Source organism: Hyla sarda, chromosome 1 (assembly GCF_029499605.1).
Source record: "Hyla sarda isolate aHylSar1 chromosome 1, aHylSar1.hap1, whole genome shotgun sequence".
In the NCBI taxonomy this organism is placed as follows: Eukaryota; Metazoa; Chordata; class Amphibia; order Anura; family Hylidae; genus Hyla; species Hyla sarda.
This window is the reverse complement of record NC_079189.1, coordinates 410,943,926-410,956,741: the sequence shown is the minus strand read 5'-3', so window position 1 is coordinate 410,956,741 and position 12,816 is coordinate 410,943,926. Positions and strand designations below refer to the sequence as shown.

At 39.4% G+C, this 12,816-nt stretch overlaps 1 protein-coding gene across 8 annotated transcripts in view; it reads right to left on the bottom strand.

Moving 5' to 3' along the window:
- Positions 1 to 1,692: 1,692 nt before the first annotated feature.
- The window catches only part of THOC5 (THO complex subunit 5), a 50,368-nt gene continuing 39,244 nt past the window's right edge, over positions 1,693 to 12,816 (bottom strand). For 3 of the 8 annotated variants that reach the window (XM_056528704.1, XM_056528703.1, XM_056528707.1), the window contains 4 exons: positions 12,067 to 12,154; positions 9,393 to 9,508; positions 7,498 to 7,688; positions 1,696 to 4,844 (listed from right to left, as the gene is read on the bottom strand). In XM_056528704.1, the coding sequence (XP_056384679.1) occupies positions 4,781 to 4,844; positions 7,498 to 7,688; positions 9,393 to 9,508; positions 12,067 to 12,154 (459 nt within the window). In that variant the 3' untranslated portion in view covers positions 1,696 to 4,780. Of the gene's footprint in view, positions 4,845 to 7,497; positions 7,689 to 9,392; positions 9,509 to 12,066; positions 12,155 to 12,816 lie in introns of all 8 variants that reach the window. The other 5 variants (XM_056528701.1, XM_056528702.1, XM_056528700.1 and 2 more) reach the window with 3 other exon arrangements.

Genomic DNA, 12,816 nt, shown 5'->3' with positions numbered 1-12,816 from the left:
TATGGGAGGGGACTTCCAATGATGGGGCAGACTTTCATTGATGGGGCAGGCCATGATGTCACAAGGGGGCGGGCCTTAACACAGAAGCCCGCACACATCATCCAGGAACTCAATGTTCCGGTGTGATGGGGAATTTTGCGGACGCTGGGGAGCGGAGTAACCCTTTAAGGAGTGAAAAGGGAAATCTAGCTCTTTTAGGAAGCTCAGCAACAGCTCAATCAGTTCTAGTAGGGGCACCCCATGCCTCAGTCTTTATGCTTGCACTTAGAAAACTGATCTGGGTGTCAGATTTAAGACTGTTTTCTAACTGTATCTTTAGTAAAGAGCTTTACAGTGTTATCTAAGTGGTAGCTTTTTTTTTTTTTTCTTTTTTTTTACAGATAGAGGCAATTTAGATGAGAACACATAAATTGAAGAAATAGAAACTTGAGTTTAACCAAATATAAACAGTCAGATAAAAGGACAGAAAACCTGCAGGTATTAAAAGGCAGAGCCTTTCACCTCTGTTTTCCAGAGACATTGCCTTAAAGGGGTACTTTTTTTTTTTTTTTTTAAATCAACTGATGCCAGAAAGTTAAACAGATTTGTAAATTATACAAAATATATAGAAAAATTGGGGCTCAGTCATGAATATTAGATACAAATTAATTTATTGATAAGATATTCGTAATATTTGTGTCTTTTGACCCACAGGGCCCTTGTGGGTCAGCAGAAATACAATTATATATTAAATAGCCTATACATAAAATATTCAATGCATAAAATATGGCAAATAATTATTTAAAACTACATTTTAAATTAATTAAATAATTTGCCATATTTTATGCATTGAATATTTTATGTATAGACTATTTAATATATAATTGTATTTCTGCTGACCCAACAAGGGCCCTGTGGGTCAAAAGACACAAATATTACGAATATCTTATCAATAAATTAATTTGTATCTAATATTCATGACTCTGAACCCCAATTTTTCTATATATTTTGTATAATTTTTTTGGCGCCTTGGGTACAGGTGTTATTTGGGCAGCCCCAGTCACAGGTTGTCTTGGAGATAAGAGCTTCTCTAATATTTCTAGATTTGTAAATTCTATAAAAAAAAATCTTAATCCTTCCAGTACTTATTATACAGCTGTATACTACAGAGGAAATTCTTTTCTTTATGGATTTCTTTTCTGTCATGACCACAGTGCTCTCTGCCGACACCTCTGTCCATGTCTGGAACTGTCCAGAGCAGGAGAAAATCTTCATAATCAAACATATGCTGTTCTGGACTGAGGAAAATGGACAGAGGTGTCAGCAGAGAGCACTGTGGTCGTGACAGAAATTAAATCCAAAAAGAAAAGAATTTCCTCTGTAGTATACAGCCACTAGAGATTAGCAAACTTACAGTAAATTCATAACGAACTTCTCGGCTCGGCAGTTGATGACTTATCCTGCATAAATGAGTTCAGCTTTCAGGTGCTCCCGTGGGCTGGAAAAGGTGGATACAGTCCTAGGAGACTCTTTCCTAGGACTGTATCCACCTTTTCCAGCCCACCGGAGCACCTGAAAGCTGAACTCATTTATGCAGGAAAAGTCATCAACTGCCGAGCCGAGAAGTTCGTGACGAATCGAATTTACTGTAAGTTCGCTCATCTCTAACAGCCACTAATAAGTACTGGAAGGATTAATAATTTTTATTAGAATTTACAAATCTGTTTAAATTTCTGGCACCAGTTGGTGGACCGTTTTCCACCAGAGTACCCCTTTAATATGATTAGTTATAATCACAGGGTATGTTCACACATGTATATTTTGTGATACTTATTTTCCTACTCATTGACTTCAAAATCAGCAGCAGAAAAATATGCAGCGAAATTACGTACCCTTAGGATCCGTTCACACAAGTGGATTTTGTGCCGATTTTCTGTTGTGTATTTTCAATGGGTCTGCCACTATTGCAGATTTATTGCTGACCCATTGAAGACAATGGTAGCAAAATCTGCACATCCTAACGGACCCTAATCGTATATTCGTACACATTGTATCTGTAAATCCGCAATTGCAGTAAAGATCCCCAATTGCAGATTTTACAACTTCAGATCCGATGCAGATCCTGTGTGTGTAAATACACCCATACATAACCTTTTTTTTCTTTCACATCCCAGGAACTCATCACCAAAGAAATCAAGGGAGGGAATGCAAATATTTTACACCCAAAGTGCAGGTTGGCAGAAGGAAAAAGATCAAGATAATAATGTCTGAAGAAGGTAAATGGTAGAGACTTCGCCTCAACTAGGTGTCTTTTTTCTATCTGTAAAGTAGCTACTAAGAGGAAGCAACTGCTCTGCTCTTTTTTGTTTTAATGGTTTTTATTGAAAGTTTTTGAGAATTACAAAGCTTTATCCAGAGACAGGTAACATAGCGCTGAACATTGCGCAGAAACATAAAACAGTATAAGAGTCGGTTCACACTAGGGGGAGCGAAAACCGGGCGCTCCCGTATCCCAGCCGGGCCAGGCCCGTATGTAATGCATTTCAATTAGCCGACCAGAGTCAAATGCTGGCTCCGGTCGGCTCATTTTTGCCCCGTATACGGTTCCGTAACCAGACCTAAAACCGTACACCATGAATTATATCGTAAGCACTTTTCTAATTGTTAAAACCTTACAGGAAATAGACTCAAGTTGCTCAAATGGAGGGGACGTCACTAAATTGAGAAGCTGGAAAGGTCCCAAGGATGAACTCTAAGAGAAATTGATGGTAAAGACTTAGCTACCGCTTTTAGAGATTTAATAACAAAGGGTACGGGGTAAGGTCTGCGATCGTAGCATTAAGAGGGAAATTTATCTTTTACCCTATATAGGTGTATAAAAGTACAAGGCTGCCAATAATCCATGAATACAAATCGATGACGGAAGAAGCAGTGCACTTTCAAAGGAGAACTATAAAACATTTAGCTGCCGTGAGAGTGTGGAGGAGAAACCTAGCACTAGATTTGCTAAAAACTTTGAGGTCTGTTTAGTAAGTAAGAGGATCCTAAGAAAATATTTATATTAAACAGATCCTTGAGTAGGAAGCATATTATAGACCACTATTAGGAGGCAGTCCTAGAGAATAGGCCTGCAACTTTACACCACCACTACGTCTCCGAAATAGAGTTCTCGAGTTTATGTAAAGGGGCCAGTAACTGATACAATTTTGAGGCAATTTATACTACAATAGTTTTACATTCTCCTCCACTGGAGTGCAACATCTGGCAAACAAAAATAACCTTATAATCACAACCACCAATAGCAGAAGGCGATCAAAGGAAGAAACATGCAAGGATCATAAAAGCCATCCCCTGGGGCTTATCCTTCTGAGCGAATTGAAACCTTATGTCGAGCAATGCAGACTGTCCGTGTGGACCACACTGCGTGAACACAAGCTGCTCAGAGACCCTACACACATTTATATATATATTTATTTATATAAAATATATATTTATAGGCTTTTCATACACGATCAAGACCAAAAGAGTCTAATTATGGTCTCCATTCAGGTTGTATACAATAAAATGGTACTGTATTTGCTTATTAAATAGCGCAGCGGACCGTGTCCCAGGATATGTTGCAGGGAACATCCCTAATGCTTATGTAATGTAAATTAGGTCCCAATCAGGACTCTAGAATGAAGGAAAAATAATCTCCAGAGTGGTGCTATCCAAATAGGAGTAATGACCGTAGAATGCTTTCTTAGTGAATAAACAATAGTTTATAGCAAGACGCGTTTCGGATGGTATCCCATCCTCTCAATTGCAGATGCATCTGCATAGCTGCCAAGGAGAACTAAGCAAGGAAGAGCACCTAAAAGAAAAATCACCTAAAGACACAGACTTAATAAAAACTTCTTCCTGACAGCCAAATTTGCTTTCAAGCCGAAAAATATATATTCTTGTGGCGGAAGCTAAAGGATGTCTGGGTCAGAAAGGGCTGGCTTAGAAAACAGACATTACATTGTTTATAACACGAGATTATGGAATATGTCTCTCTAAATGTGCTCAATGTTATCACAATTTAGCTTAAAGCATACCTGTAACATCCCACAAAAATAATATGCTACTCAGTACCTAATCCTGACCATGTACATCTATTTTTATGCTTCCATCACCTATATTTATTATAAAAATCCCTCTTTTCTTTAGCTCAGTGTTAGAAACCCTCTCAGGAGAAGGGGACGTGTCCCTCCCTTGTGGTGGTAGGTGGTGTTTGGTGGGTCTGCTCATAGAGCCTTGTCCATTAGTCATCTCTTGTCCCTTACTCATAGAAAAGCCTGATGCTGCTGGACTGCTTAGTGTCCCAGTAGGTATATGGACCCCTAGTGGTGGGATTTTCAGGGGCCATTTTCTTTATTAAATATTCAAAAAAATGTAACAACCATACTACAAAGGGTCTTTAATTTTCATCAGTAACAACACATATACAGTTTTTGAATTTGACAGTGCCCATTTAATCTACAGCTAAATCAATCCTTAGAATAGACTCATTGTACATTTAATATAAAAAAGTACAGAAGACAATAATTGGATGAAAACTGCATTTTCCCTCTGCAGTACGCTTCTGTTTTTTACTTTGTTATTCTATTCATGCTTCAAAACTAAATAATAAAAGAACAGTGAAACAGATCAATCTGGACATTGTTTTATTTCAAACTCTTACACTATCTGCTACCAATAATGTGGTCCTGGAAGAAATATGGGGGGGGGGGGGTTAGTCTAGTAAACAAATGAATACAAATTGGGATAAACGTGTTTTTTAGCGGTGACTGAAAAATCCTTGTGGATGATTATACTTGAAAGGCTTCATCCGGCTTGGTCCCCTGTGGTAAACAAAGAGAAGAATAAATGTAAGTTGATATGGAAATGAGAAGTAAATAATGCAGAATGAAATTGTGTATAGAGCTCTTATAACAAATAAAGAATTACCGTATTTATTCGCTTTCTTTTATAAAACATTCCAGGCATGGACCCCCATTTGGGATTAGATTCCCCAAAATAAATGCATTTTTAGAAAAGTAAGCACTTAAAGGGGTTGTATACCCTTAAAAATATTTTGACCTTAATGACCAAGGCAAATTTTCAAAATCTGACATGCGTCCACTTATTTGGTAATAACTTTTTAACGATTTTACTTATGAAAGTGATTCAGAGATTGTTTTCGTGACATATTGTACTTTACATTAGTGGTAAATTTTGATTGATATATTTAGCGATTTTTGTAAAAGAAAACAAAATTTAGCAAAAAGAAAACAAAATTTTGCATTTTTCTAGATTTTATATTGTCTGCTCATACGATACATAGTCATGCCGCACCAAATTAATGATTAATTCACATCTACAATATGTCTACTTTATGCTCCCATCACCCCCCTTTTCCTAAAAAAAACAGTGTAAATAAAAAGTAAAAACTAACATTTGTGGTATCGCCGCATGCTTAAATGTCCGAACTATAAAAATATATCATTAATTAAACCGCACGGTCAATGGCGTACACGCCCAAAAATTCCAAAGTCCAAAATAGCGCATTTTTGGTCACTTTTTATATCATGAAAAAATTTATAAAAAGCGATCAATAAGTCCTATGAATACAAAAATGGTACCGCTAAAAACTTCAGATCACGGCGAAAAAAATGAAAGTTATAGGGGTCAGAAGAGGACAATTTTAAACGTATACATTTTCCTGCATGTAGTTATGATTTTTTCCAGAAGTCCGACAAAATCAAACCTATATAAGTAGGGTATCATTATAATCATATGGACCTACAGAATAAAAATAAGGTGTCATTTTTACCGAAAAATTTACCGTGTAGAAACGGAAGCTCCCAAAAGTTACAAAATGGCGTTTTTTTTTGTTCAATTTTGTTTCACAATGATTTTTTTCCCCATTTCGCCTTAGATTTTTGGGTAAAATGACTGATGTCATTACAAAGTAGAATTGGTGGCGCAAAAAATAAGCCTTCATATGGATGTTTAGGTGCAAAATTTTAAGAGTTATGATTTTTTAAAGGAAAGTGCAAAAAATGCAACAACAGAAAAACCCCGGTTCCTTAAGGGGTTAAAATTATATTTTATTTTTTTGTAGATTTTTCATTTTAATAAAAATTTTTCTGTAACACAGTAGGTGTTGACCAATAAATATATAAATTTATTCCCAGAATTCTGAGGTATTTAGAAATATCCCATATGTGGCCTTTGTGCGTTACTCTCACACAGGCCTCAGACATGAAGGCGTGCTGTGGGGATTCTGGGGCATCCTTTTAGTTTAGGATATTTTGTTGACGTATAAAATTACAGAGGACTTGGGGTGCAAAAATATTTTTTGGGAGAGAAGTTGACACTGAAATTGGTACCATTCTGGGGTACACGTGAGACACTGATCGTTTTTTATGTAATTTTTTATGAGGTGGTATACATAAAAAAATCTATTCTGTGGTTGTTTTTTATTTTTTAGGTCGTTCGTCATGCGGTATAAATAACATGTTAACGTTACACTGCAGGTTTATACGATTACGGCGATACCAAATTTATATACTTTTTTATATTTTAGTTAATTTATGGCAGAATGTTTACATGTCGCCGCATTCTGTGAGCTGTAATTTTTTTATTTTTTCACTGCCTTGTTGTGACATACATCAACATGCGGGACATGTTGATGTATTTGGGGGGACTATTTTTGGGGATGTATTATACACATATAATTTATTTTTTCACACTTTTTTTTTACTATTATACACATAATTCAATGGAGTACACATCTGTACTCCATTGAATTATGCCCTGTCTGTCAGTACTGACAGGCATAGGATAGATCAGTACCTACCTTAGGTATGGACAGGATCACTCATGTTGCCATGACAACGGAGGCCACGGTCGGTCCTCCAGTTGCCATGGCAACCATCTGCGCTCTGCTTTCACTTTGCAGAGTAGCGATCTGTGACAAAGGGAGCTCCCTCCCTCTGTTGCCCTAACGGACGCTGCAGTCTTAGTGACCGCAGCGTCTACAGGGTTAACCCAGGATCGAAGTGCCCATAGTGACCTCCTCCGATGGGGCCCCCCTCACCACCAATCGCTTTACACAGTGAAGCGACGGAGGAGAGGGGGAAGGAGGAGATCCGCACCAGATCCCTGCCATTAGTCCGTCTGTACTGATGGACCAATAGCAGCGATTGCCGGCAGGGGACCGATGCGATTAGTCACTGGCCGGCGTCAGGGAGGCTCGGCTGTGCAGCACAGCCGAGCTCAATAAACTGTCACAGCGCCCGGCGGCACTGTGACAGTTTATTTTCATCAGGTACATGTACATGGTGTTGCGGGAAGTTGTCCCTAATCAACACGTACATGTACCTGATTTTGCGGGAAAAGATTAAACGGATTAGTGGTCCCAGTATACAGGCTGTCACCAATCAAAACTTCTGACATGTGACTAGGCTAGTTTGTTTTGCAGAAATCTGTACATTATCCAAGCTGTCATACCTGACCAAACGAAGACAAATCTTCTCTGGGGGAAATTCATGTGGACCCTCAACGCTGTTATCATGACATTCAGTCTCCAAATAGACATCTAATAACATGCATAATCGCTGCAGCTGATTTGTCAGAAGCTGGAAACCTGGGGAAGGACCACTGAGTTCTTTGTAGTAGACATTGATTTCACTTTCCATAACCTTTAAAAGAAAAAAACGTTTAAAGAAAAGGGCAATAGGAAACAATCATCAAATGTAGAGCTGGAAGCGTACAATGTCATACTTTATTAACAAAGTCTCCAAACTGGGCAAGTTCCTTGACACTAGAAGAATCATGACGTAAATGTACATCCTGGTGTCCTGGTACTCAGCGCACCATGACATACGTTTAGGTCATGCACATAAAGCTTCACAGGTAGGCGGCTGATAGACATCAGCAGGAGGTCCCGGCTGCTATTTTTAATTTATTTATTTTTATTAACCGGTACCAGAGAGTTAAACAGATTTGTAAATTACTTCTATTTCGAAATCTTAATCCTTCCAGTACATGTCAGCTGCTGTATGCGCCACAGGAAGTTCTTTTCTTTTTTAATTTCTTTTCTGTCTGACCACAGTGCTCTCTGCTGACACTTCTGTCCAGTTTAGGAACTGGTCAGAGTAGGCGCAAATCCCCGTAGCACACTTATTCTGCTCTGGACAGTTCCTGACATGGACAGAGGTGTAAATAGAGAGCACTGTGGTCAGACAGAAATGAAATACAAAAAGAAAAGAACTTCCTGTGGAGCATACAGCAGCTGATAAGAACTGGAAGGATTAAGATTTTTAAATAAGTCATTTACAAATCTGTAACTTTCTGGCATCAGTTGATTACATTTTTTTTTTTTTTTTTTTTTTTTTTTTTTTACAGTGGAGTACCCCTTTAACTCTTTAGATGCCATGATGAATGCAGATTACACGATCAAAAGGCTGTAATGACAGGAACCGGACTAGTGTTCTGACTCATTGCCCCATTTGGTCAGACTATTAGCAGAATGCCAATATCAGTGATATGCTATGGCAAAAAAATAGCTTTTCATGAAAGGAAATGGAGCTTCCCGCATGAACCCTTTTCCCATTTTACAAATTAAAAAAAAAAAAAGAATACAAAATAATGAACATTTGATATTGCTGTGTGTGGAATTGGCCAAACTATTATAATATACCCGCACAATGAGCAGCATATACTGGGGGGGGGGGGGGGGGGGGAGGCAAAATTTCTGATTTTTGTTCCCATCACATGAGTGAAAAATGCCATGAAAATAAAAATGGATAAAAATGAGAGATCACTTGGCAAAAAACTTTCCCTAGTTCAGACCTGTATATGGAAGAATAAAAATGGGTCGGAATATGGTAATTTAAAACATACCTACTCTGTTTGAATTAGAGTTTGGATTTTTTTTTTTTTAAGTAGTACAATAATAGAAAAACTTAATATTCACATCGTTTAAATCCTATTGACGCACAGAACAAAGATAAAATGTCTGTTTTGCAAAACAATACTTTTTTGGTTGTGCCAAACATTTTATGGTAAAATGAAAAGTGTCATTACAAAAGCCCAATTGGTGTCACATAAAAAACAAAAAGCCTATAATGGCTGTGTGGATGAAAAAATAAAAGGAAAATTATCTGTGTCCTCAAAGCTAAAATAGGCAGTGTTTGGTTAAAATGCCACTACAAAAACACATTTTCTGTGCTGCTCAGCACTGTGAAATGTTATACAGGCAGCGCATATCAAAGTGTCAGTCAGCAACTGTACTCCAACAATTGGTGTTGCATATTCTAGTTGCTGACTCACAGAGCTCTCCATGACAGCTGCTCATGTGCCTTTTCACAAGGCAAGCACAGTCCCATGGCACGTCTACTTACCCTGATGTTTTCATCATTTCTGGAACTACGCTCCCCCTTCCAGTTGAGACAAAGACTAAACAATGGAGGGATTAAGCAATAGCCAGGATTAAGAACTACTGCTCCATGAAGCTTGGCTGCAAAAAAAAAAGTTACAGTTAAGAAACGAATATAAAAATTGTTCAAGAGAATAAAAAATCATAAACTTAGCAATATTAAATGGGCACTGTTTCAAAAGACTTCCCTTAGTTTAATAACTAATGTGATTCATAACATAGTTTTAAATCACTTCATTTACTAAAAATTATTCGTTACCCCAGAAAAACTGCTCTAAAGTCTTAGCCACTAGGTGTCTCACTACTCTGAACTCGGCTGTCCACTGCCAGTTGTCAGTGAAAATCTTACTCTAGTAACAGCTAGATCAGGACAATTTACAGGAAGAGAAGGCATGGTTTACCACACATGTGCTATGAGCAGAAGAGATGAAGAAAGCCTAGGCTGTGTACCTGCAAGCGAAGCCAGACTGCCTACTGAAGATGATCCACATTGTTCCTCATCAAGGCTTCCCTTTCATCTCTGGTTGTCCATAAAGCTCAGGGTAACTGTCCCTTGTCCCTTTTGTAAATACAAGTGTAACCACTGCTGTATTTCCACAGAGCTGCACTGTAATCTCCCCTTACTTTTAGGTTCTCTGCACCAACACAGTGCTTAGTGCAACCTTTTCCTTGCTATGATGCTGTCGTTTTTTCCTTTCTGCTCACAAGGCACCTTGCAAATTCAGTGCACTAATAACACCTTCTTCCTCCAAATGTCATCTATAGCAGTGTACTGTGTAATTCATTAGCCCAGCACAGCACAAACTGTTCAGTCCAGTACACTTTCCCGAAGGCATAGCAAAGTGGATTGTTCACTGTGATTGGGCAGAGAAGTAAGGAAAAGGAAGTTTTGTGTATCGACTACTACCAAAGACCCCCCAGTCTGATCCCACCCCTGAAATGAAGAGGAAGAGAAATAGCTGTGCATCATGGAGTGGACTCAATAACAGCACTGAAATCTTTTTACCACTATAGGTGTTACGATCTACACAATGATCTATATAAGGGGTACAACCAACATCTGTATATGTTTATGTACAAGATAAGCAAATGTCATTATACATCTAATTGTGATAAAGCAAGAACAAAAGCCATACCTGTTACAAGATATAAATGCTTCTGTATAATACAATAATAATTGTAGAACTCAACCTTTTCTATCCTGATAAGTACACATTTATTATGGAAGTTGTTGGAAATAGTAAATGATGATACTTCTGTCAAACATCTCTGGCATGAAACTAGGACCCATATTGGTGGTATGGTCTCCCATTCTTAAATTCTAGCACAGAATAGCCTAGAAACTAGTATAACCAGTTTACTGTACACATATTAATACACTGCTCAAAAAAAATAAAGGGAACACTAAGAACACATCATAGATCTGAATGAATGAACCATGCGCCAGTATGACCTCCCGCCAACTCCTGGACAGTCTGTGGTGCAACGTGGCGTTGGTGGATGGAGCGAGACATGATGTCCCAGATGTGCTCAATTGGATTCAGGTCTGGGGAACGGGCGGGCCAGTCCATAGCATCAATGCATTCCTCCACATGAGGTCTAGCACTGTCTTGCATTAGGAGGAACCCAGGGCCAACCGCACCAGCATATGGTCTCACAAGGGGTCTCAGGATCTCATCTCAGTGCCTAATGGCAGTCAGGCTACCTCTGGCAAGCACATGGAGCACTGTGCGGCCCACCAAAGAAATGCCACCCAACACCATTACTGACCCACTGCCACACTGGTCATGTTGGAGGATGTTGCAGGCATCAGAACGTTCTCCTCGGCATCTCCAGATTCTCAGACTGTCACATGTGCTCAGTGTGAACCTGCGTTCATCTGTGAAGAGCACAGTGGCGAATTAGCCAATCTTGGTGTTCTCTGGCAAATGCCAAACGTCCTGCACAGTGTTGGGCTGTAAGCAAAACCCCACCTGATGAAGTCGGGCCCTCATACCTCCCTCATGGAGTCTGTTTCTAACCGTTTGAGTGGACACATGCACATTTGTGGCCTGCTGAAGGTCATTTTGCAGGGCTCTGGCAGTGCTCCTCCTTGCACAAAGGCAGAGGTAGCGGTCCTCCTGCTGCTGGATTGTTGCTCTCCTACATGTATCCTGATGTACTGGCCTGTCTCCTGGTAGCACCTCCATGCTCTGGACACTATGCTGACAGACACAGCAAACCTTCTTGCCACAGCTCGCATTGATGTGCCATCCTGGATGAGCTTCACTACCTGAGCCACTTGAATGGGTTGTAGACTACCACTACCGCTACCACTAGAGTCAAAGCACAGCCAGCATTCAAAAATGACCAAAACATTAGCCAGGAAGCATAGGAACTGAAGTGGTCTGTGGTCACCACCTGAAGAACCCCACTCCTTCAGGTCACCTATAATTTCCACCTGTTGTCTGTTCCATTTGCACAACAGCATGTGAAATTGATTGTCAATCAGTGTTGCTTCCTGAATGGACAGTGTGATTTCACAGATTGACTTGGAGTTACATTGTGTTGTTTAAGTGTTCCTTTTATTTTTTTGAGCAGTGTATGTCACTAAACACCGCCCAATAAACAAAAATCACAATAGCAACATCCATTCATACCTGTCCCCCTCTCAATCATAAGAGAGTAATAAAGATGGGTCTCCTGTGCTAATCCACTCTCCACAACATCCTTAGTATACGGAAGAACCTGTAACACAGAAACCTTCACACTGAACAACGATGTACATAAAAGTACACATACACACTTCGTATAATATGCATACTATGAAATATGTAAGTAGTAATTAAGCTGCACATGAAATGAAACAATTCTCTTCTAAAAGTAGTGGACAAAGTAAGACTTAATTTGAAAAGCATTCTTAAAGGGGTACTCCGCCCTTAGACACCTTATCTCCTATCCAAACGATAGGGGACAAGATGGTGCGAGACCTACGCTAATCCTACCTGTGCCTGACAAGCAAAACAGGGGCCAGTGGGCAATTACGGCAGCATACGGTCGACTCACAACTTCCTCCCAGGTACCCTCCAGCGTGACTGAGCACACATGCAATGGGAGGAGGGAGGCAAGCTGCAAGCCCCCCTGAGTTGGCTCATATGGGTGCCTGGCCCCACAGGTGCCACCCCAATGCTGCCCTGAAGATATTCAAGGCGCATTTATTTTGGAGTTTACACACCTCCAAGTATAAAATTTAAACAAACAACAAAAAACGTGGTCTCAAATGGCTGGAGGTGCTCAACCCCAAATGCGGTTGTGCATTTATACTTGGGGATTTTTGTTGTTTGTTTAAATTTTATACTTGGAGGTGTATAAACTCCAAAATAAATGCACCTTGAATATCTTCAGGGCAG